General features: G+C 40.5%; 1 protein-coding gene across 1 annotated transcript in view; it reads left to right on the top strand.

Moving 5' to 3' along the window:
• Positions 1-8695: 8695 nt before the first annotated feature.
• Positions 8696-24673, top strand: part of TRAPPC8 (trafficking protein particle complex subunit 8) — a 58236-nt gene continuing 42258 nt past the window's right edge. The window contains 6 exon segments of the mRNA XM_068396785.1: positions 8696-9052; positions 15777-15971; positions 18594-18677; positions 21565-21654; positions 22982-23156; positions 23557-23710. Of these exon segments, the coding sequence (XP_068252886.1) occupies positions 8896-9052; positions 15777-15971; positions 18594-18677; positions 21565-21654; positions 22982-23156; positions 23557-23710 (855 nt within the window). The 5' untranslated portion in view covers positions 8696-8895.

The raw sequence follows: 24673 nt of genomic DNA, 5'->3' as shown, positions 1-24673 counted from the left end.
AGGAAAAGTTTATTTAGTCTTTTTGCTTTGTTTGGTCTCTTAAATGTGGTAAAAGAAATGTGTTTGTGGAAAGACAGAGAGGCGATTCTAATCATAAGAAAGACAGGAAATCTCAAATTGATTTTATCCCCTGGAGTAATATCTGGTGAACAATGGAAAACTCTGATGTTATCATCCCAAGCCACTTTATTATTATTGTATGACTTTGCATTAAGTAGAACTTTATTTATGTAGCTAAAAACCTGGGAAAAATACTCTTTGTGAACCAGGAAAATATTGATTCCTAAGTGAGAATCTACTGTTTGGCTGATTTTCATCTTCTCCTTCTGTCTCCAAGACTAATTCCTTAAATATGTTGAAAAGCAGAAGAGAAAATCCAGTTGAATACAATAATGTGCCACCATTCCCTTTTAAGGAAAAAGATGAGAAAAATTTATTATTAAGCTCATAGAACCATAGAATGGTTTGGGTTGGAAGGGACCTTAAAGATCACCTAGTTCCAACCCCCCTGCCATGGTCAGGGACACCTTCCTCTAGACCAGGTTGCTCAAAGCCCCATCCAATCTAGCCTTAAACACCGCCAGGGAGGGGGCATCCACAGCTTCTCTGGGCAACCTGTTCCAGTGTCTCACCACCCCCACAGTAAAGAATTTCTTCCTAATATCTAATCTAAATCTACCCTCTTTCAGTTTAAAACCATTATTCCTTGTCCTATCACTACTTGTCCTTGTAAAAAGTCCCTCTCCCGCTTTCCTGTAGGCCCCCTTCAGGTACTGGAAGGCTGCTCATGAGTATCATGAGGTCTCCCCAGAACCTTCTCTTCTCCAGGCTGAACAGTCCCAACTCTCTCAGCCTGTCTTCATAGGAGAGGTGCTCCAGCCCTCTGATCATCTTTGTGGCCCTCCTCTGGACTCGTTCCAACAGCTCCATGTCCTTCTTATGTTGGGGGCCCCAGAGCTGAACGCAGGACTCCAGGTGGGGTCTCACAAGAGCTGAGTAAAGGGGCAGAATCACCTCCCTCGACCCGCTGACCATGTTCTTTTGATGCAGCCAGGATAGGGTTGGCCTTCTGGGCTTCAAGTGCACGTTGCCGGCTCATGTTGAGCTTCTCATCGACCATCACCCCTGGACGCGTTCCTGTGTGATATGGTCTAGGCAATCCTGCCCCGGCAGGGGGATTGGACTAGATGAACTTTCGAGGTCCCTTCCAATCCCTAACATTCTGTGATTCTGTGATTCTGTGATTCTGTGATTCTGTGATCACCCCCAAGTCCTTCTCCTCAGGGCTGCTCTCAATGCATTCTCCGCCCAGCCTGTATTTGTGCTTGGGATTGCCCCAACCCACATGCAGGACCTTGCACTTGGCCTTGTTGAACTTTATGCGGTTTGCACAGGTCCAGCTCTCAAGCCTGTGAAGCTCCCTCTAGATGGCATCCCTTCCCTCCAGCGTGTTGACTGCACCACACAACTTGGTGTTGTCGGCAAACTTGCTGAGGGCGCACTCAATCCCACTGTCCATGACACCAACAAAGATGTTAAACAGGACCGGTCCCAATACCAACCCCTGAGGAACGCCACTCGTCACTGGTGTCCACTTGGACATTGAGCCATTGACCGTAACTCTTTGAGTGCAGCCATCCAGCCAATTCTTTATCCACCGAGCGGTCCATCCGTCAAGTCCATGTCTCTCCAATTTAGAGACAAGGATGTTGTGCGGGACAGTGTCAAATGCTTTGCACAAGTCCAGGAAGATGACATCAGTTGCTCTTTCCCTATCCACCAGTGCTGTAACCCCGTCATAGAAATTTGTCAGGTATGATTTGCCCTTGGTGAAGCCATGTTGGCTGTCACCAATCACCTCCTTGATTTCCGTGTGCCTCAGTATGGTTTCCAAGAGGATATGCTCCATGATCTTGCCAGACACAGATGTAAGACTGACTGGCCTGTAGTTCCCTAGGTCTTCCTTTTTTCCCTTCTTGAAGATGGGGGTTATGTTTCCCCTTTTCCAGTCAGTGGGAGCTTCACCAGACTGCCACGACTTCTCAAAAATGATGGATAGCGGCTTGGCAACTTCATCCGCCAGTTCCCTCAGGACCCGTAGATGCACCTCACCAGGTCCCATGGACTTGTGCACCTTCAGGTTCCTTAGATGGTTTCGAACCTGATCTTCTACAGTGGGCAGTTCTTCATCCTTCCAGTCCCTGCCTCTGTCTTATGCAACTTGGGTGGTGAGGCTAGAGCACCTGCCGGTGAAGACTGAGGCAAAAAAGTCGTTGAGTACCTCAGCCTTCTCCATTTCTTGTCTCCCGTTTCCTTCCGGAGAGGGCCCCCATTTTCCCTAGTCTTCCTTTTATCACTGACATACCTGTAGAAGCATTTCTTGTTTTCCTTGACATCCCTGGCCAGATTTAATTCCATCAGGGCTTTAGCTTTCTTAAATATTTCTTTGCAAGTTCCTCTGCTTAAGCACATTTCTGTTTGACTCGAGATGTTAAAATGTAACTGAATAGCAAAAATTTGTGAATTCAGTATCTCAGATCTTTTAACAACACAGATTGCACAGGTGATTGAAAATTTGTAGCTTCTCTGTGGACATGAGTAACAAAAGTCCCTATGCTAGAAATATGGCATCTGGTCTTAAACCACCATCAAACCTGACTACATTAAAAGTAACTCGAGGACATGATAGTTTCTCAATCCTGCCCTGCTGCTGTCGGTGCCAGCAGGCAGCAGCACCACCAGCAGCGGCCATGGTGGCCTGGGGTGGTGGCGGGCATTGGTCCCAGTGGGCAGCAGGGGCTTTCATGGGCAAGAGGCCCGCCTCAGCGTGAGCCCCGGCTCCTGCCCCAGTGTCGTGCTGGTGATGGAGTGTGCTTGCAAATTGCTTTGCAATGACTTACAGGAAGGTTGGTTTTCATACATGGCATGGTACGGTCTAATTTACTGTAAATTTTTTGCAATCTAAACTAAAAAGGTAGCTTTGGGTCAGGATTTATTTAGTGTTTTGCTATATAGCATGGTATTAAAAAAGAGAGCTTTCTGTTAGATAATATTGTTTATTTTCATGGCATAGGAAGGAAAATCTCTTTTTTTTTCTTTAATTTAGCGGCTTTTCGTGTGAATTCACCTCAGGTGAACACAGGTAGTATATTCATGATTACATCCTGAAAAGTTCTGAAATCACAAATCCACTTGACAATGCATTTTCACATCCCCAGCTGTCTCCATGTTTAAGTTCTCTAATTATTGCCCCAGTGATTTATTTTTTCTTTTTCTTTAGATTGCTTAAATTTAACATCACTCTGACAGCTAAGCTCAGTGAAATCAGAGTGAAATCTAAGGAACTGGTTTTAATTAACTGGTTTTAGTTTATACTTTCAGTTATTTGTTTAAGCTTCTGTGTATGTAGACTGTAACCAGAGCTTGCCTTGCATCCACGTGACACCTATCTACTTGCTTTTGACCACCTAGAAGTCGAAGCTGCGTACTACCCATATACTAAGCCAGTTGATAGAGGGCCATGTTACATGTAGGGCTTTTGCATGTGACTAAAACTGCAAAAATGAAACTGGTTTGGGGAAATTAGTTCAAATGGTGCCTACACATTACAAATCCATTCGTTAGTCAGTCCTCTGTTAATTTAGTGACTCAGTGTCATCAAGTGGGGGCAACATCCCCCAGAGTCTCAAAGATTATCTAGCTACAGTTTAAGGAGAGGTACAGCAAGGATGACTGATTTAAGATAGAAGTCCCTGAGATCATTAGGAAAAGAGAAGGAAAGTGTGAGAGAGTGAGCGAGCACGCTTCACTTTTTGTTGCTAGGAAAGTGAGAAGAATTATACCTGTCCCTAAGTTTTGTGGTGAGTGGAGCCAACGTCCCCAGTGCTGAGTCTGGACCCGCTTGCTTTCCTTCCTTTCTTCTTCTTTTCTACTTCTCTCTCTCTTTTATTACACGCAGGCCTCATATTTATGTTAAAAACTTATGTTGAGTCTTATTGAGTCTTTTTAGATTTACATCTGTTAACAAAAAGAGGCTCTTAACTTAATCCTGGGCTGAGTCAGGGGAGTGGTAGATGTCTGCTTCTATGGGGAACAAAAGAGAGGTTCTAGAGAACTATTACCTTGAATTTCTACCCACAGCAGGATCATCAAGAGCTACCAGCTCTTCCTAGCTTTCTCTAGGTACCAGGAGCTGTTCACAGGAGGAGCTGTGTTATCATGCCTGGAAGAACTGCATGATCAGACATCCCTGTCTCATGCTCATCAAAGGCTTTGGGATCACCAAGCTGTCGGAGAGCGTCCCATTGATTCAGAAGAGCTGGAGATTGACCATCTGCTACCATCTACTCCTCTTTATGACCCACCCTGAGGCAAGGCAAACCTTACTTGTTTAACCCTTGAAGCTCCAGATCTGACCTTCTGCTTCAGTCAGTGTGTCTACCAGTCAGAGGATTGCCTGGGAGGTGTTCCAGCCACCATGGGCTTGGTACATGTGGGCTTGGTACATATGGGCTTGGTACATCCTTGAGGCCCCTGGCACAGTTCTTACTGCCTTGCTGTGTAAAATCTTCCTTCAGAGTTGTTTTTTTCCTTGTCTTTCCGGAAAACATGTGTTGATGCAGCACAGGATGAGTTGTTCTTTCTTCTGTCCATGTGTGGTGCTTTTTTCTTCATCTTGCAAGCTGCAGAAAGGCATTTCAAGAGTTTGTCCTGATCTATGAAAGGCAGTGAAACTCTGAGGGCTACTTGTGTGTGGCAGACTGCAGAGACCACAGCCTCAGACACCACAGCCTCCCTCTGGCAGCAATTCACCTTCCATACCAGTGACGCTGGTGCAGAACAGCTAACACAGAGGACCACGTTGTCCAGGAGGCTTGTGGAGTCCATAACCAAATCCAAAAGCTGAGAAATCAGGTTCCGGGATTAACCTTGAGGAGTTACCACATGACAGCTAACTGGCTGTAAATCTACACTGGTGCCTAACATGCAATGATTTGTTTGTCTGTCAGTGTGATTTATTAAAAAAAACTCAACCAACCAATCCCCTCCTCCCAATATGTAGCTTCTTGCGTGATTTTAGCTAAATCTTGAAATCTAACTTCAAGTTATGCCAAAGTGAACTGCTGTGCAGAACACCACGTCTGTAACTCTGCAAAAGCTTAAACTGAGCAAAAACGCAAATGTGCCCTTGAAGTTTGCAGGGAGATGGGAGATCATGATGTAAACTTTCAAGGATATAGTTTAACCTGTAACTAACTTACAGGGAAACAGACATGTTCCATATTCACATAACTGCAAATGCAAGCATTGAATTCAACTTCAGATTGCAGCATTTGCAATTCTATATTCTTTTTCCTCTGTCTTAAACCTACACAATAATACAAATATGATTTTATTAACAGGTGAAAAAAACCTTTCCAATAAACTTCCTCAGCAGCAGCTCAGTTCAGCAGAAAGGGGCCGCTCTCTGGCTCTGTGATCTGCACAAAGGAATCACAGAACTTGTAAGTTCAGGAAGCTTCCAGCCCGAGGGAGTGAAAAAGCACTCCTGACAGCAGCAAGGAAGCACCAGAGGGGTAGAGGCTAAGCACTTTCAAGTCCAAATTTTACAGTCATGTTCTGTTTTTTTTTTTTTTTCAATTGAAACAGTGGACATATTTTTCTGTCTCAGTGATGTTTTTGTTCCGGTCTATTCAAGACACATTCTCACTGTTTGTTCTCTTTTTCTATTACCTCCATCTAGGCCTCCCCTGTCCCACCCCATACTACACAATCTCACTTCTGTTCACCTGCTGTTTCCTTTGATCCATCTCTTCCTCTTTTCAGTTAAATAATTCAGATGGTTAAAGCATGGATTCATGACTTCGTATTATCCCTTTGTACTTCTGTCCACTATCTGTCTTATCTATTTGTACACTGTCAGACTTTGAAAGCAAAATTTTGTGCACACATTGGCAGGCTTGGGACTGATACAAGTAATTAGCGATGATATATTACATTCCTTCTAAATGTGCCTTCTGCCTTGTAAATAAAGATGTTGTTCAAATCCTCTTTGGCTACACTATTTTTAGCAACAGATCTGGGATACAACACCCTGAGCTACTGTGTTCATTGAAGATGGGGTTGTTTATCCCTCCTTAGTAGGGCAGGCAAGTCAGAGGCTGCACCAAAGGTTCTCTGTCATGGGAAAACACTACACAGCCCACGAGACAGCAGAGTGGTACGGAACTAGCATGACAGAAACAGTCCTTCGGACAGAGTCAAACTGGGAGAGAACTGTCACAAGAGAGAGAAATTCTAAGGACCAAACTGCTAATACTGGGTAAAAAGAAAATGTGTACAATGTTTTCATACACAGGGAATAAATTTTGAGCACACAAATGTAGGTTTAGAATGCAGAGCTGCTGTAATTAAAAAATAAACCAAAGCATTTATAAACTTTGCCCTGTTTAAGCAACAAAAATGCGTGAGTTCTCACTCTGTAAAGGCTACTGAAAATTGCTAATAGCTATACACTGCCTGTTTGGAGAGCAACAAATACACGAAAACTGAATCTCTGCCAGAAAGACATAATGATGGTCAGAATTTTAAAATAATTGTTAATGTCATGTATGAATAGGATCGGGACTTTTTCTGATCTACTTGCATCTACCAGATGTAATTCCTGTACTGTTCTGAAGTAATGAATTGAGAGGAATGGGGGAGGTGCATTGTTGTTCCAAAGCGTCCATGTGTAGGTTGTACTTTAAAATATCTGTGAAAACATTATTTTGGAATAGCTCTGCGCAATTTCCAAATGTGGATACACCATAAATATTTGCAGAATGTTGGTCTTCAACTTGTTCTAAAAATCTATCAAAGCCAAAATATTTTTTTTTTGCATCATTTAGTAGTTTTGGTTAACATTCTCAGGACTCAATCCTGAAAAACAGTGAGTTGTATGGCCTATTAGTTTTTTTCTTACTGCCTATGTTGAATTAATAACTAATTTTTCATTCACAGAGGAAGTTGCTGACCCAACTGATGTCAATGAATGAGTTAGTACTAATTTTCAAATTACTGAATTTGTTAGGGAAGACAATGAGATACTCTTTTTCTGAGTTTTATTTGGTTTTCAATTAGGATGTATTAATTCTGTAATATCAACTATAAAAATAACCTCATCTTCCTTTTGCTTTTTTTTAAAGGTTCTTATACATGCAGATTTACTGTGGAAATTAGTTGCATATAAAGAGTACTTCTGGCAGTGGAAGAAATAATGAGGCTTGGGTTCTTAGGCCTTTGTAAATCACGCATCTGAAAAATAATGTGTGATCTCCCACTGAAATTAAGCAATACTAACATCTCTGCCTCTGACATTTGCATTTAGGAAGGAGTGATCTCATGTTTTAAGTCTTCCCTCAGAATAAGCTCTCTCCCCTGTACTTAATGGTCTCTCTTCAGTAATTTGTAAAAACTTGCTGCCTCTGACAGGCCTGTCAAATACTCAGAAATCGGCTAATGACTTCCAAATCTTATTGTTGAAATCATGCTCTATTATAGTCTTGTTAAGCCTTGATCTCCAACGACATAAGAGCTTTTCTGTGATGTTTACAAGCCCTGTTGTAAGGACTGTCCCTGACAGCATGTTAAAACCCAACCCTACTACAGTACTCTGTATTTGTAAAGAACATATCCAAAATTACTCATTCTTAATTGTCACTGATTATTACTCGTCTTCCTCTCATGTCACTTCCCTACTCAGGTTACAAATGTAAAAGCAGGACTCTGTATAGTATCATGCGTTAACTGGTGAATCTCAAAAATGAAGCTATTTTGCATGATTTTCATTTTGTGGATACAATTGAGCACTGACAGCTCCTCCAGAGAAACCCCAGACAACTCTTTACGTTTTAACCATTCTGGCTATTTATTTTTTTTTTTAAATAAAAACTCCAGAACTGGGGAGTTTTTTGCGTTATTCAAACTTCCTCCTCCTCCTGCACCTTGTTTAATAAGCAGTGCCTCTGCTGGACGAAAAAGGAAATCAGAATATCAGGAAAAAATTCTTCACGGAAAGGGTTGTCAAGCATTGGAACAGGCTGCCCAGGGAAGTGGTGGAGTCACCATCCCTGGAGGTATTTAAAAGACGAGCAGATGTGGTGCTTAGGGACACGGTTTAGTGGTAGACCTGTCAGTGCTGGGTGAACGGTTGGACTCGAAGATCTTAAAGGTTCTTTCCAACCAAAAAGATTCTATGACTCTGAAAGCCGGCCCCGGCTGCCCAGCCCCAGCGGGCGGGGTGTGGCGTGAGGCCAGCGGCCTTCCCGGCGGGGCGGCTGGCACCCCGGGCGCTGAGCCCCGAGCCGCGGCGCGGGCAGGGCGAGTGTAGCGGCTGTGAGCGGGGGCCCAACGCCAGCCCTCGGCCTGCCTCAAACCACCTTTCCGGCGCCAGGGGGACCCCCGGCCCGCGGGCGGCCGCTGCCGCCTCAGGGAGGCGAAAGCCGTTAACTGCTGTTGGTGGCGGCTGCCCGCGCCCACCCCCTCGGAACGCACCAACGGATCGCGGGGCGGGGGGCACACAAACCCACCCCCGCCCGGCCACCGTCTCCTCCCCCTTCTCGGCCGCTTCCGCCCGTGCGCGCACCGCCCCGGCCCCGCCCCTTTCGGCCAATCACATGAGCGGGCGCGGGGGCTGCCGGGAGCGGGCGCTACTCGAGGGGCTCGGCTGAGGCGCAATATGGCGGCGCTGGCTGGTTGCTGAGCGGTCGGTGGCCGCGGCGTTGGGGCTAGGCGGCCGGAGAGAGAGCCGCGGGGAGGCAGCGGCGGGCGGACAGGGAGGGGGAAGCCGGTGGGGCCGGGCGGAGAAGAGTGGAGGAAGGTGGCGCTGCCGGCTCGGGCCCCCGGGCGGCGGCGATGGCCCAGTGCGTGCAGTCGGTGCAGGAGTTTATCCAGGACTCGTTCGTGCCCTTGGTGGCCGCGCTGTGCAGCGAGGAGGCGGAGAGGCTCACCCGCAAGAACAGCCTGAGCTTCGCCGAGCTGGTGAAGCCCTTCTGCCGCCTCACCTCGGAAGGTCGGTGCTGGGAGCAGAGCGGGGCGCGCGGCTTGTTTACCCGGGGCGGGGAAGGCGGCGCCGCTTCCTCCCTCCTGCCCGCCCGGCGGCGGCCCGGGGGACGCGGGGTCCCGCCCGGCCTGCCAGAGCGGCTGGCGCTGCGCCTCCTCTGCCCGGCGAGGCTGAGCCGGGAGGCTAGAGCCCTTCTTCCCCCCGGGCCCTGGCGGCGGCCTGTCGGTCGGTGTCACCTGGAGCTGTGACGGGCCTTGCGGAGGCACGCTTTTGCCGGGGTTGCCCCCGGTGGTTGTTAAGTCTGTTTAATTTTGTTCGATCTGTTCTTTTCTGTGGAACCTTGGAAGTTAGGCTTCTCCTGGAGACATCACAGAGCACACGGCTGAGGAGAAAGGTGTCTGTAAATCCAGCTCTTCCAAACTGTTTTCTTTATTTGAAACGACTTTATTCTTATCTGGCTGACACTTGTACCTCACTCCTGCTGTAGATCTTGGATTTCACGCTTATGGGTAAAGTAACTAGTTGTAGAAAGTATGGTCAGTCTTTCAGAAACATGAATTGTAATTTCGCTGTAAGTCTTTGCTTCTCTTACCTGCAGTTTTACCGTACATACTTTTTTGTTGATGTTTCTGTGAGCAAGACCTGTGCGAAGAGAAGATGGGAATTGAGTTGGTTATGTGACATTGGTGAAATGACCATGTAAAGCAGCTTTAAGTTACTATCTGGATTTTTTTTTTTTTCTTTTAATTTAACTAAGCTATGCTTTTCAAACCACTGCTCATCACAATAATATGCGGGAGAGCAATTGTAATAGAACTGCTCATGAGAATAGCAATGCAGCGACATTTGTCAGATTTGCTTTCTGACAGATGCTTAGCTCAGACTTCAGTCTCTTCATGTCAAGTATTGAGGAAATGGTGTAAGAAAATTAAGTTTGTCCTGCCACTTGAGTTAGATTTTTGCATTGCTGTTTAAAAAGAAAGGCACCAACTTAGAAGCTAGTCTGTGTTAAAACCTGCCTTATTTCTGTGGCAAGACTTAATAACTTGTTAACCATAACTTGTTTAAAAATGTTTTTCCCTTTGTTTAGAAACACTTATGAGCTACGTGAGAATGCAGCAGAGATAAAAATAATAAATGCAGAAGCTCACATCCTTGGAGTTCTGAAGTTACTTAACTGTCTCTTTAGGTTCTTTGGTGAAAGACTTTCCAAGTGCATCTAGCAAACAAAACCGGGCAGACTGTTCAAAATGAAGCATTCACTCCGAAGAATGCTTAATTCTCTTGTCGCTTAGTTGTAACTCTTTGTTCCAACTATTGTAACGGTTAAGGAACTTGCAAACCTGACTCATCCTCAGCATTCCCCATGTAAATGCAGACCTCAATAGCACGTTGATGCTTATAAACCAAACTAGTCTTCACCCTCTTTTAGTAAAGAAGTTAATTATGGCCAAAGATTAGGCTCCTTCGCTTGATGTAACCTAAGAGTCTGAGCTTATTACTTGAGAGATTTATACTGACTCGATTTCTGCATTATTCTAAAAACTTGTGAAGGAAAGCTCCACTGTTTGATTTTCATAATTTTGTAGTAATTTTTGATATTTCTGTAACTGGTCTTCTGTAAGCTCTGTCATGTAATAAGGGACACCTTCATGAATTGCATCTAAAGCTCCATGATACAGTTTCAATTTCCTAGTTTTGCAGCAGTGGCCGTTGTGATGAATCTTTGAGAAGGGGCGTCCTTGCTGTTCTGTGTAGGCTGCCTAAATTCGACAGTCTGAACCATCCTGTTCAAAACCTGACCTGAGGGTCAGAGAACCGAGAAGCTGAAGCTTGGTACAGTGGGTTTTGTTGCTGCACTACTCTCTGTGTATTCTGATTCAACAGGCTGCAAGCTTGACTTCAGTTCTTCAGTCCAAGTGTGACTTCCTCTTCTAGCTTCATGGAAGAAGCATTACTGCACGCTGTATGTAGCTGCTTGTGGTGAAAGCCAGCATGTATAAGGGTAGGGAAAGCTGTACTAGGCATTTTCTTCAGGCAGAAGAGTAGTTATGTTCCATAACATTTCTCATGAGTTTGTAGAACAGTAAACAATTCCTCTAGCTCCAGAATTTGTGGAGCTCTATGACAGAGAAATAGGCTTGTTGCAGTCCGCACAAACACTGTTGCGTAGTGACACTGTTAATTGTATTCTGGGAACATAGGATAAGTTCTTAAATTGCTCTACCTTACTCGGTTTGACTAGACTTAGAAGTAAAATTTTTCCATGGTGCTTTTTATCTCCAACTAAGAGGAAGAGAGCCATGATTAATGATCTGATCATGGTACAGCAGAATGTGTGTACATGCACATGCCTCCACAACTGTGTGTTGCACTGCTTATGATTGTTTTCATGTCTTCACTTTTAAGCACGGTTTTTCTTGAGGGAGCATGCGGTGCTGTCCTCTTTTTATTAATACTCCTGTCTTTACTTATTATTTCACTGAATTTGTAATGTAAAATTGGGTTGATTAGGATTTCATCTCTTTAGGAATAAGCTGTCCCTTGTACTTGTGCAAAACTTTAAAGTACATGCGTTACTTCCTGAACTCTTCTGTAGTTTGAAGAGCTCAGTCACTGGTTTGCCACTTGCATTTTGAGAATCCATTACAATACAGTTTTTTCTCTGAAGTTTAGGATTTGCATAGCTTATGAGCCTGCTGAAGGCTGCATGTTCATCAACATTCTCACTTAGAGAAGCAGTGCAGTTATAAAATGAATCTCCTGATTTATGTGCAAAACAGTTTTGATACACAGAAACTAAGCTGAGTGTGTGCGTGCATCTGTGCATGTGCATGATAGTGTGCATGTATCGATCATCCTTCACACGTTAACAGAGATATGGAGGCCCAGACCACTTCTTGATTCTTCAGGTAGTGTTAAACCACATGCTTGTGGTTGCTCAGTCCAAGGAGACCAGATTATATCTGATTTCAAGTAGAACCCCACAAACATACATAATGTAGATGTGGCGGGGGTGAGGGGGGGAGCTCTGCACTAATCGGCATTAATCTACTCATCAATTTCTGCCTATCAGCGGCTTGCTAATGTTGGTGTAGCCAAAAATACCCTTGCTATATAGCAAATTGTGATGGTAGGAAATCCTGAGCACAGGTTCAGACTGCTCCTTACTATAACTTTTAGCTTCTGGACTTATATATGTCAGTCACTTCTTGTTATTGAAGGAGGTATGGTTAAATTGAGAGAACAATTTTACTGTCCCAGTAAGTCTTTACTTCAGAGGAAAACAAAACCCTTCCCAAACTTCCATTTTTCTTTTATAAAGGAAACCAGAAGTATATTGTGGGTTTTATACCTTCACATTTTATACCTTCACATTTATTCTCAAAGTAGCAGTCTTTCTTAAGTATTGTGTTTGTCAGTAACAGTTGATGCCTAATTTAACAATGTATATGTTGTATAGGTAGGTTTTCTTTAAAATAGCATCCTGTTTTTAAGAATCTTTAAAAATACTATCTGAACTAATACTGTCTTGGTGGGAGGGAGAATTAACAGTGTATACTTCAACTAGCAAATGTCACTTTAAGGTAGTCTTGGTTACTCTTAAACCAAAGTGTTTTATGTCTTAAGAGGGGAGCTTCTGATAACTGTATCTGATTCTAAGCCTTAAATATGTGCTGGAAATAAGGAGGTATAACGGGAACACTGTGTTTATTTGATGAGCTTAGTCTGATGTTAAGCATTAATTGTTCAGGAGTATTTTGGTCAACATCTGAATATTGTCAACTTCTGATGAGAAAGATCTTGTTCTAGTATATGTTACTACTCCCCCTTTTGGCGAAATACTTTCTGAAATGATCTTAAGAACACTTGATGGAACTATATAACACTAGAAAATTTTTATTAGGGATTAAGGCAAGAGCTTTGTGGGTTTCCAAATATGTCCTTTGTGTCAGTCCTTAGCATTGCACATATATCAGAAATGTCATCTGTGTCCTGTATGGAAATACGTTTGCTCGTCATTATTACAGCTATTATATTTTAGGAGTGACACCAAGGATGAGTTTTGGTGTTACAGCTGCACTGGTAAAGGCAAACTGGTTTCTTAGTTGTTTGTCCCTCCTGCTTCCTTTACGTTTGATCTTTTCAGTAATCATGTGGCAGTAGGATTGGTAGTTTACCTATATATGATATTGAAAAAAAAAAATCCACCCCTTTAGCTTTCTGATAGAAGTGCTGGACTGGATCAATTAAGTTTAACCAGCACAATTGCTGTCCTTGGTGTTGATACAGCCTTGTGTTGAACCAATTCAATCTGAAACAGCTGAAAAAAAAATACGTATTTTTAGGTTGTTTGGGCAGCATAAGTTCTTTAAACTGCTTCACACTGTTTTCCCACGAGCGTTAGTGCTAGCTAAAGGTTGGGAGTGAATGTGTGACTGAGGAGGGTAGAACTGTGCCCTTAAACTGCTTCACACTGTTTTCCCACGAGCGTTAGTGCTAGCTAAAGGTTGGGAGTGAATGTACTGAGGAGGGTAGAACTGTGCCCGTCCAGACTAACTTAACTGTGATGTAAATCTGCTTTAACAGCTAAGATGGACTGCAAACACATCTAGTGTGAGCTGGCTCGGGCTGTGTAGCTGTTACTTCTGAAGAGGCTTGTGGAAAAGGTGCGGAGTCCTCTGCAGGCTGGAGGGGGACGAAGACTCGCTGTCGGACCTTCACAGTGTGAATTTTGTGGGTAGTTGCAAGATGAGAAAAACAAGAAGAATTTTCCATTGTGCTACAATGCTATACAGTGGTTTGTGAAAATAAAAATGCAAAGGAGTCGAGGGCTGTACTGTGGGGCATGTGGTAGCACCAGATGTCTTAAGTAGGTATACTCAATGTGTCTTGCCTGCGCTTATAGTCTGGCTTGCTTGGTGGTGCTTGTCATTTGAAATAGGGAAAATGACATGAAAAATCAGAGCAGATACAGAATTGTAATGTCTACTTAAAAGGTCGTGAATGGTTCTTTAAAAACGGATGGCTTGAGGGAGCAAGTTTCACAAAGATTCTACAAAGGGAGCTCTGCATTTACGAGTCATGTGAGGCTCAAATTATTGCTCATGGTAAAATGTCGCTTTGTCTGTGAGATACAGAAGTGATTACAGCCCAACTGAATTCTAGTGAAAAGATCAGAGCTAGACCTTAAGTAGAAAGGTGGGCCAGTACACGTAAGTGTGAAGAAACTTGGGTTTCTTGTGATTAATCATTTCTTGCTTTTCAGAAGACTGATGCTTTTTTGAAAAGCAACAAAACCACCAAAACAAAACAAAAGCAGGGACTTAAGGAATAAAAGCAATCACAGATCTATCATTAAAGAAAAAAGTGAAATTTGCCTGTGATGATTTTTTTTTAAACACATAGAAAATAAAGGCATCCTACGTATAACTGACACAGTTATATGGAATTTCAACTTTAACTTTCAGTTAAATGCCATTGTTCATTAGTCATCTTGCTGGACTTTGCTGCTGCCTTGTCCTTTAGGTGTGGTATTGACCCCTTTGCTTGGGCTTAGGACTCTTTCTTTAGTGGTGTTTTCTGCCTGATGGCTTTCATGCAGAAGTTGGTCTTGGGAGGAAAATGTTTTTTCGATAAGTAACACAAAACCAAAACAGTGTAAGTTACTGTGTGCTAATAACATAAGGCTGGTGTCACCCTTTTAAAAGCTCATTTAATAATGAACCTGTTTCTTTTGTGGAATATTATTTTCGTTAGTAACACCCTACTTTTTCTAAATAAGCAACCTCTCCAACCAACAACTTACATGCTTGCCAGCTGTTTGTAGTTCTGTCATAAGCACTAGGTTCATGGACACTTCAACTGCACTGTTGTGATTTTTTTTTTTTTGAGGCTGCATGCAATAATCCACTTTCTCAGGCAAAACTCTCATGCACAATGCTGAAATCAATATTTAATACTCAGAAGACTTTGCTTTTTAAACAAGCATTTAAAAGTGAATCAGGAATGCTGGTGTTACTAACATGGACTTTTGATTGAAAATTGATTAATTTTTACGAAAAGTTTGTCACTCAAGAAATGTAACTTCAGTAGCATTTTTCTAAAATAAATAGTGTGATACCTCTTGGAGAACAGGGGAGTTCAAAAACCATTTCTTAAAAAACAAACAAACAAAACCCCAACAAAACAAAGATAACCACACTGTAGTATTACAAATGAAAGGGTATGTTCGTTTTGGGTGAACTTATACTATGCTATCCCTGTCAAGTTTTTTGAATGCCATTATTGTGTACTGGGGTTTTCTTGGAAACCGGGGACCCCTTGGAATATGTTATGTGACATCCATACATGGTTACTATAGGCTTTCTGTGCAAGTTGAGTGCGTCCCACAAGGAAGGGGGTGCAGCAGTGTAGGGCATACTTTTGAGTACCTTTTTTAATCGGAGTGGATATTCGTACCAGCTAAGATACTATGCTAGGTTTTCATCAGTCTGCCTAGATGAGCCTAATATTGAACATGAAGTAATTTCTTGTTTTTTCCTTTCCCCTCACTCCATTTTTGATACTCAAGTATTATGGTCTGTGATCTAAAATTGGTGATGGAGTGGTTTAGTGAAGAAAGTAATCTTTAAAGAAAAAAAAAAAATTGTTGGAGAAATACTAATTTAGGGTAACTATTTTAACTCTCTGTTATACTCCTCAATAAAGCCTATTTGTTTTTCTTTTTTAGTTCACATGAGAGATCCTAATAATCAGCTTCACATAATTAAAAATTTGAAGATTGCTGTCAACAATATTATTACTCACCCACCTCAGCCCGGTGCCATTCGAAAACTTTTGAATGATGTTGTGTCTGTCAGTCAGCCTGCTGAAGGACTGGTAGCTAATGTGATCACAGCTGGAGATTATGATCTCAACATTAGTGGTATGTAATGACATTGTATTTTTCTGTAATTTAAACTGGAATTTACTGTAAGATTTCTAACCTTAATTTCAAGTTTGTGGCATATATTAAAGTTACTCTGAGAGTTGATCAGTTTTGAGTCATTGTTTTCACTGATTCAGATTTATCAAATAGTTTTGTTTTTATATAATGCTGAGTGGCTGAACTTAATTAATAATTCTTAATGTTTCCTAAAATAATTCTTCTGAACTTGTGTTAAATCATCATATTATTTTAATGCAGAAAATACTCATGCTTTGGTTGTGTTAATAGCTCATCAAATTACAGAGGTTTTTTTGTTACAAAACTGATACACTAACTTGTTACACTTAGCTGAATAAATATCAGAACTTACTTACAGTTTTGGTACTAACGCACAGCTTATATTGAAGTTAGTCTTCCTGGCTTCTTTTGTTTATCTTCTTACTTATTGCTTAATGCATGGAGTTCATAAAGTTGTCATAAAAAGTCTAGGGATAAAAAGGTTTTGAGGAAAGGTGTATGATTCCTTGTCTGATTTTTTTTTTTTTGGCATGAAACTTGGTGCTTCATATTTTGCTATCAAAATGGCTAGACTATTCTAAAAATGTTTTTTTCAGATCTCCAAGGGATAAGGCAGTGTGAATAATACCAAACGAGACCTGATCTTGAGAGCTGAGAAGATTAAACTCCTCCCAATTAAGACCCTAATCCATTAAAGCCTTTGAGTACATACTTAATTCAAAGCATGTATGCATTGCCCTATTTAAACATAAATAATTTATTGTACTTAAAGTTCAACATGCAGTGAGGAATTTGGCTCTGCTGTAGCAAAAGATGGACAAACACTCGTGAGGATTAGTAACTGATGCTGTCATAGTATGTTTTTTTATGTTGGTGATGAAAAATTGCATAATTCTACATCTTTGATACCTAATTTACAAACCATATCCTCAACTTGATGTGAAATACTGGTGGTAAAGGAAAAGGCTTGAGCGTGGAAATTCTAATTTTTGAGAGCTATTGGAAACTTGCACCCTTTTTCAGTTTCCATGCTCCTGTTTATCTGTGAAACTGGTGAATTGCCATTTTTTGTGAAATCTTTTTGGAGGGAAAGTCTGCTTCAATTCTAGAGATTGGAAGACCCTGAGAAAGCAGAATGGTTTCAGTGAAGAGACTTTTCCGTAACATTTAATTTAGAAGTGAGGTATTGGAAGAAGCGGGGAAAAAAATAGTGACTACATCAAGCCATGCTTTGTAGGTGTAGAAGCAAATAACTTTCCTTTTGTTTTCCTTATTTGCTGCTGGAGCATCAGATGTACATGACTATCTTCTGTCTCTGAGTGATTAGGTTCTTATTTCCATTCAGACTGGCTGTATGCTTATTTGAGAGAAGGAAAGATGTTTGATCTGTTTAAGATTATACAGAAGGAGAAAATCATGTAGCAACTTTGTAGTCTTGTGGTACTCCTTTTCAGGGCTTTAGCACAAAACACTGACACAGTGTTCTTGATGATGAAACTTGGATCCCATTACATTGTGGGAGGAAGTGAGGAAGTCCTTGTCAGGTAGAGTTCCTTTTCTACTTAGAAAATTATGAGTATTTACTAAGAAACTTATTTTTTCAACTTTGTTAGAGCATTTTATTGAAAACCCATGGAAGCATTCATTCTTGGCAACAAAACATAATCTTCTGGCATGGAAATGTTAAATACTCTAATCTGTTCTTTAATTTGCTCTTTTTCTTTTGGTGGATTAGTTTTCTAGGATAGCAATATTAAAACATATTTCCTTAATCTTTGATGATCAAGTGCAGTATATTTTGAAGGAAGACACAAACATTAAGAAGTTCATGTATGAGTGTTTCCAGCACTGGATCATGATCCTGCTCTTTTTTAGAAAAGTTTTGGAACTGCTGAGGTGAATGGGTTTAATTGTTTGTAATCCTTCTTTGCTACACTTTTTGGTTAATAGCCTCAGAGTTCCATAATCTCCTTGTAGTGAGAGACCTGGTTGACTGCTGAAGGGGTGCTTACATTCAGCCATGCCTGCTTCTCCAATGTACTAGTGCGTGTGGAGAGTGAGGAAAAGCGATCCCACTAAAGAATTAAATTTTTTTCTTCTCCCAAATAAGTTTTCAGCTGGATCACTTCCCTGGCTATGTTTGTTCAGGTCTACATGATGCTTGATGGAGATAAGGGAGAATGTTGGAGCTACTACTTTCAGCAGCTAACGTCTTTGGCTATTTTAACTGTAGTACTACAGGCTGAGAAATCTCAGAAATTAGGGTCTTACATTTATAGTATCTTCCAACTAGAAAAATAGAAATAATATCTAGATAGAACTCTTAATTCTTTACTACTTTATAAATTTCCATTTTTATTCAAGCCCATAATTTGGGCTGAATCAGAAATTAATATTGATTCAATAGAAATTGAAGTACACTGTGAAATGTGGAGGAGGCTGAAATGTTCATGATTGAGGTTAGCTGAAATCAAATGTCTTCAGTCCCTGACAAGCCTGCATGGTATAGATTTTCTGCTTCATGCTACCAGAGCGTAAAAGCCAATAGTGTGTTTTCACCTGACCCTTTTTAGTGTAATAATATCATGTTTTTTCTATCAGATCGCTCAGTTAAAGCTAGTGTTCCTTGGTACAGTAATTGGAAAGAGACACTGATGGAACTGAACACATCCACGTTTTATTCAGGTATTTTTTGTGGTTGGTGCCAATTTGCCAAATTGCCCCTTATTTCTTTTCCATGTGCCCCATCCACCTTTCCTTACCATCTGCTACAACTGTTTAGCACTTTTCTTGGCGTAGATGTGTGTTCCTCCATTTTTCACCCCCAAATGAAAAATTGTTGGTGGTGGTTGTTTAATTTTTCTTTTAGTCATATTTCTTCTCCTGTTAATCTAAATCATTTGGTCATTCCATAGAATCAATAAGTGCAGAGTGGTGGTGGGAAATGACCTGTTGCTGTAAAAGCACCGTCTTCTTTGATCCTATGGAACTGTATACTGTCACTGGTCTGTATTTCAAATGTAAACACTTTCTGCTTCTCTCTAGAGTTTCCTTCTCACGGGATAGTAGTGCTTTTCAAGTTGGAACTAAAGTGCTGAACACATATGCCTCTGCTATATTGATATTCTTTCTGGAGTATGACTTCAAAAAAAAAAAAAAAAAGCTTTGTAATACATTTTCGCCTAGTTTATAAGACTTATTGCTGCCAAAACGCATTGATTATTGACCTCTCAACTTACAGTGAAGCTCTGTTGTGGTCTACAAGAGATGGATTTTGATGGTTTTCTGTTTTAGATATTAATAAAGCTTATGCCTTCAGTTAGTAATAGCTATCCTTTCAGTAGTGTCTGTTCAGATGCTGCTAAATGCCTTCCTTTCTGAATGTATTAGAGTACTGGTATCTGTGAAATTCACCTTGCTCAGTCAGGTAGCTAAAAAGTACAAAACCTCATGAAGTAGATTTTTCATTCTTAAGCTATTATATACAAATATTACTTACCATATTTTTTCTTAACAATTTCTGAACACGTTTACAAATTTGCCTAAACATCCGTTCTGCTTGTTTAGTAAACTGGAAAAATGCAAAAACTTACAGGTCTGTGCACCTAAATGACAGAGTGTTGCTGTGCACTGCTATAATGTGTCATGAAATGTTACGTCTCTGGAATTTTTTCAGATACTGTTCTTGATTTGAACATGGTGCATGTTTATTATTTTAAGTATTTACTATAAATGATTACAGTCCTGTAAATGTTCTTAAGTGAATACTGTTATTGTGTTGTGGTTGTGTGGAGGGAATCCAGTTACCTTTGTAGCCACCTCCAAGGTTCTTAATAGGCTGAATGAGAAAGGGGAGGGGGAAAACAAACAACAACCCACCCCACAAAATGAAGTTATACTTCACTGTTTGTAGCGATGTCAGATTTTTTTTTTGCCATTGTTCAGCTGTAAAACAGCGATGGAAAACTGAAAAAAGAGCTTGAAACTAAAATGCACGTGAAATTTCTACATTAAGTAGTTAAACATTGTTTGGTTTGAACCGGAGTTACTACAAGGCTTTGTTATACTTGTGAAAAATACGCGAGTCACTTTCTCATGGTTTGTTTTTAATAGCAGGCTGTGTTTTCCTTGATTTAAATAGTTGGCATATTTACATGTAGGACGTAGTAAAGCCAAGACCTTTTTATATCCTAGATGAGCGCTTAGAGAGCAGTTGCTAGAAAGACTGTAAACAAAAGCTAGAAGTTTGCTTCCTATTGATCTTTTTTTTTTTTTGTGAGAGGTGCTGACTGCTAGACTGAGTTCAGTTATGAAGTGAGACTGTATCTGACTCTTGTGTGGATGAAGCTGTAAGATGGCCTGACAATATAAGATTAAACAAAATGCATTAACTTAATGCACTAGAAGAAAATTCCAACATAAAAATGAAACTCAATTTCTGAAAGTCAGCTAAGAAATCAAGGTGATGTGTTTTGGTTTTTGTTTGGTTTGGGTTTTTTTGGGTTTTTTTTGTTTTTTTTTTTAGAGGGGTGAGGTTTACAAAGCATTAGAAATTTTAGTGAGTTAAATCAAGTAATGTGTTTTCTTGGGGCCATATAAAGAAAATAAATATATTCAGGATTTCTCATTAATGGCTTTTTTCTGTACTAGTTATTGTTTTCTAGTTTGCAGGTGAGTTTACACTGGATTCCAGCTAACTTCAGTGTGAAATCAGGTTTTTGGAAGTGGACTGATTTTGCTCTGGGTCTTTTTTCCACTCAAGGGAAGGAGTTGCAGAATTGAGATGGCATAAAACAGGCTTGAAAGAAGAAACAATACTTCATTGCTAGACTCATAGTTGGAGTGGAAAGAAACAAGATTTTTAACTTCACGTGTTCTTTGGAAGTCCCAGACATACTTGGTTTCCCTTGATTTGTTACTTTTAGAAAAACGAAATCCCTATTGTGAAAGTGCATTTGAAGATGGCAGGTTAACACCATAAGGCATTAATGACACAACTCGGATCTGAGCTTTTAGCTTTTTAGATCTCTGCTTTGTCAGCTGACACCTGAGCTGTTTTAGCAGGAAGGGGAGTACTGTCAAGCCAAGTCACAACACTTGCAAAAAGCTTTAGATAAACTGGCAGGATAGGGTTTTGGTAATCCTTATTCCTCTACATACTCAAAAATTAATTTTGCTTCTTGGCCAATTCTTATATCCCTAGCTGAGGCAAATTCAGTGACTATTAGAAGAATTTTGATTTGTTTTTTCTTTCACAAGTGTGCGTGTGTGTCTAAAGGGGTGGTATGGAGTAGTTAGTCTAACAAGGACTGAATACGTGTAAGCCTGCAATATTGAGGAAGTTGGTGCTTAAGATACTGTTTGATTCAGAATGTTACTGTTTCTCTCACTTGTGCGTATTTTAGATGCTTTCTCCTTAGACTGTTCCCCCTTCTTTCCCCTGCCATGCAAACCTTGTCAGAGTTTGCAAGCTTCACTTCTAGGTGTAGTCTTTCATATTTCCTTTTCATAAATGAGTAAACAGAAGTTTTGCTGAATATTCCAATTCATCCTATCTTACTGTGTGTTCCAGCTACTACTCCTTGGTTTGAGTCTTACAGAGAGTGCTTTCTTCAGTCCATGCCTGCATCAGATCATGAATTCTTGAACCACTATGTTGCATGTATCCTTTGAGTATTACAGACCTCTCTAGTGGAGGCTGTTACAGCTGCCTGCAGAAACGTAATGTAGGAGACTTTGAAGTTTTGCAGTAACTCTTTTTGCTGATATGATTTGAAAGATTTTTTTTTCAATATGTCTAACTATACCAACTAATTGTATAAGGGTGTCAGGGTTTTCTTTGTGGTTAGTTTTCTTTTTTAAACCACACTTTTTTTTGATGTGTCAAACTGAACTCTAAGCTGATACCTGTAAACTGAACTTCCTCATGCTAAAACACTTTCTGCTGTAGTTCTTTAGGTATCTGTGACTGACCCTTCTGTGCAACAGAAGCTTGTGTGTTTGGAATGCACCTGCTGCTTTTTACAGCTTTTTCTAGCAGATGGAGGGGGGGAGGTTGGAGAGGGTGTTTTGGAAAATTGGTGACCTTTGAGCTATTTTGGACAAAAAGTCTGGAAAGATGCCTAAATGCTTTCACTTTTTTTTTTTTTACCAAAACTTAGGCCTGATTTGCTTGTCTACAGGGAAAATAAAAATAAGGACTGTTTCATGATGTAGCTGGTGTTTAACTTTACAATAATTATAATGCTGCAGGTTTCTTAACACCTACTCTGTTCCAAATTCTTTACTGTACTTTATAATTTCAGTATGGTGCAACAGGTATGTTAGTAACCATTAGAGACAACCATTTGTGCAGAATTAACTTGGCAAAATATTGATTCTGGCCTTTGACTTCTATGTTGTAGTAACATTTAAAGTACAACTTGCTTTCTGGCTTCTCTGAATTAATGTCTTTGATTTGGTGAATAGATGTAGCAGAGCAGGATGTTCCTTATTAATGATTGTACAGTTGCGTTGAGGTAAAAACTGAACACTTCTGCTTTTTACTCAGAAGATGTTGCTGTGTTTATGAATACTGACTGTTATTGTTGCTCAGGTGATACCTTGAGGTCCCAGCTCTCCTTGGAAGTAGAAAACTAAAGCACACTGGGGGTGAATTTCAGTTATATGTTTCATATGTGAGCAGTTGGTCTGTATCTAAAATCTTAAATGAACTATTAGCTATTATGTATTGGCTTAAACTTGGATTCAGTGTCAGAATTGGTGCAAACTGGTGTTCCATGTCATGTTACAGATGTTAGTTAATTGACCACTTAAATAGTGTTTTATATTGAGACTAAGGCTAAAGTCTAATTGCACATATTTTTGTGGTAGTGTTTTTTACAGGCTTAAACATTGTACTCATCTGTTTTTTTATATACTTCCTATTTTATTATATGATCAGTCGTTGTTCCTGGGTTCTTTGGTAAACGTCCTTAACGTGAATTTAGGTATGCTTGTAGTTTCTTCTAGTGAACCAGAGCCTGTGGAGCAATTTCTGAAGCTGTCTCAAGAACAACATCGAATTCAGCATAGTAGTGAATACTTATATCCCAAATGGTTTATACCAAACACGCTCAAATACTATGTGTTACTGCACGATGTAAGCACAGGAGAAGAACAAAGGTGGGTCTTCTGCCTTCAGTGAATTTACAGAGGAACTCTTTGACTGAAATGTTAGTGGTTATAAATTCTGTTGAGATTAGACATACAACAGGATCCATTAAGTAGTATTTTGACTATTATCAAAGCAGATTTTCTTAAGTATTATTTTCAGACCTACTTCTTGTGTTCATGTAAAATGTAAAGAATCAGTCCTAGCTTCTTGAGGTAGATGCTTTCTTTGCTAGGTTGCTGAACTAATTCTGAAAGATTATCAGTTTCACTCTTGCATAAAGGAAAGCTTTAAAAATAGAAGAATTTTCCTTTTAATCCCTATGGATAGTAGTCTAAAATAGCTTGTTGCAGTATACACTTAGAATAGAGTTAGTTTGATATCAAGACAGAGTAAATATTATCTTTTCAGAGCTGACTCCATTTATGAAGAGATGAAGCAGAGGTATGGAACTCAGGGTTGCTATTTGCTGAAAATAAATTCTCGGGTGTCTAACAGAGGAACAGATGAACAGATACCAGATCCTTGGAGTCAGTACCTTCAGAAAAACGCTATCCAGAACCAGGTATTATAGTATTCTAAAAACAGTTTATAAGGTGCGCATGAAAGCTCATTTCAGTTGTGTTAAATTTTGCCATGGTATTATGTATGTTTCTACAGAATGGGCTACTAGGCAGTCAAGATACTTCTGAGATAGCTGTTACTTTTTGGAGGGCATAAGATGAGTCCTCTTTCAAAGAACTGTCCTCTATGCTACTTAAATTGACAGTAAGGAGCACTGAAACACTAGACTGAAATAGACAGACAGGAACATTGAAATAATACACTTGTGCTTTATGCACTGACGAGAGCAAGAAACCTCAGAAGTGTCCTATTCGTAGTAACTTTCTAGCTTCATTTTGATTCATTTTCTTCACTCTTAAAATTTGGGTTTTTTTTCCAGGGCTTCTGTACTTCACTAAACAGTGTGGGTGTGTTGTTTTGTGGGGGTATGTGTGGTTTTTCTGTTAACTTCTTGCAGTCCAGTCTGGTCTGTCATCTGCTAAGATGTCAAATGATAGTGTGTGTGAGTTCAGTTTGCCATAAATGTCTGTATTTTTGGCTTTGGGACCAAAAATGTTTCTCCTTGAGTTTGCTTTTGACTGACCTGCAGTTGTAACTGCATCTGATCAAAAGGTTTGTTTGTGTCTTTACCAAATCTAGCTGGCAGTGGAAAGTCAAAACATCTCGTATTCTGTAAGCCAAGAGGACCAATAAGTAATGTTCCACCATAAACTAATTAGATCTTTTTCTTTTTTTCTGTCAGCTGTCCAACAGAGTTGATTTTTTTTTTTTGTATGAACTTGTTCAGGAATTGCTTTAGGGAGCATATTTTTGACAGGTGTAGGCATTGATGTGTAAGAGTTGAGTTTCTTGCTTTAGTTGATAGTGAAGCTATTTGAGCAAGCCAGAAGATACTTGCTTCATTTGTTGGTGAATCGAACTTTCATCTTATACAACAGGACAGGTTCTCAAAGCCTAACAGACT

The sequence above is a fragment of the Nyctibius grandis genome, chromosome 3 (assembly GCF_013368605.1).
Source record: "Nyctibius grandis isolate bNycGra1 chromosome 3, bNycGra1.pri, whole genome shotgun sequence".
Lineage (NCBI taxonomy): Eukaryota > Metazoa > Chordata > Aves > Nyctibiiformes > Nyctibiidae > Nyctibius > Nyctibius grandis.
This window is presented reverse-complemented; position numbering and strand designations above follow the sequence as displayed.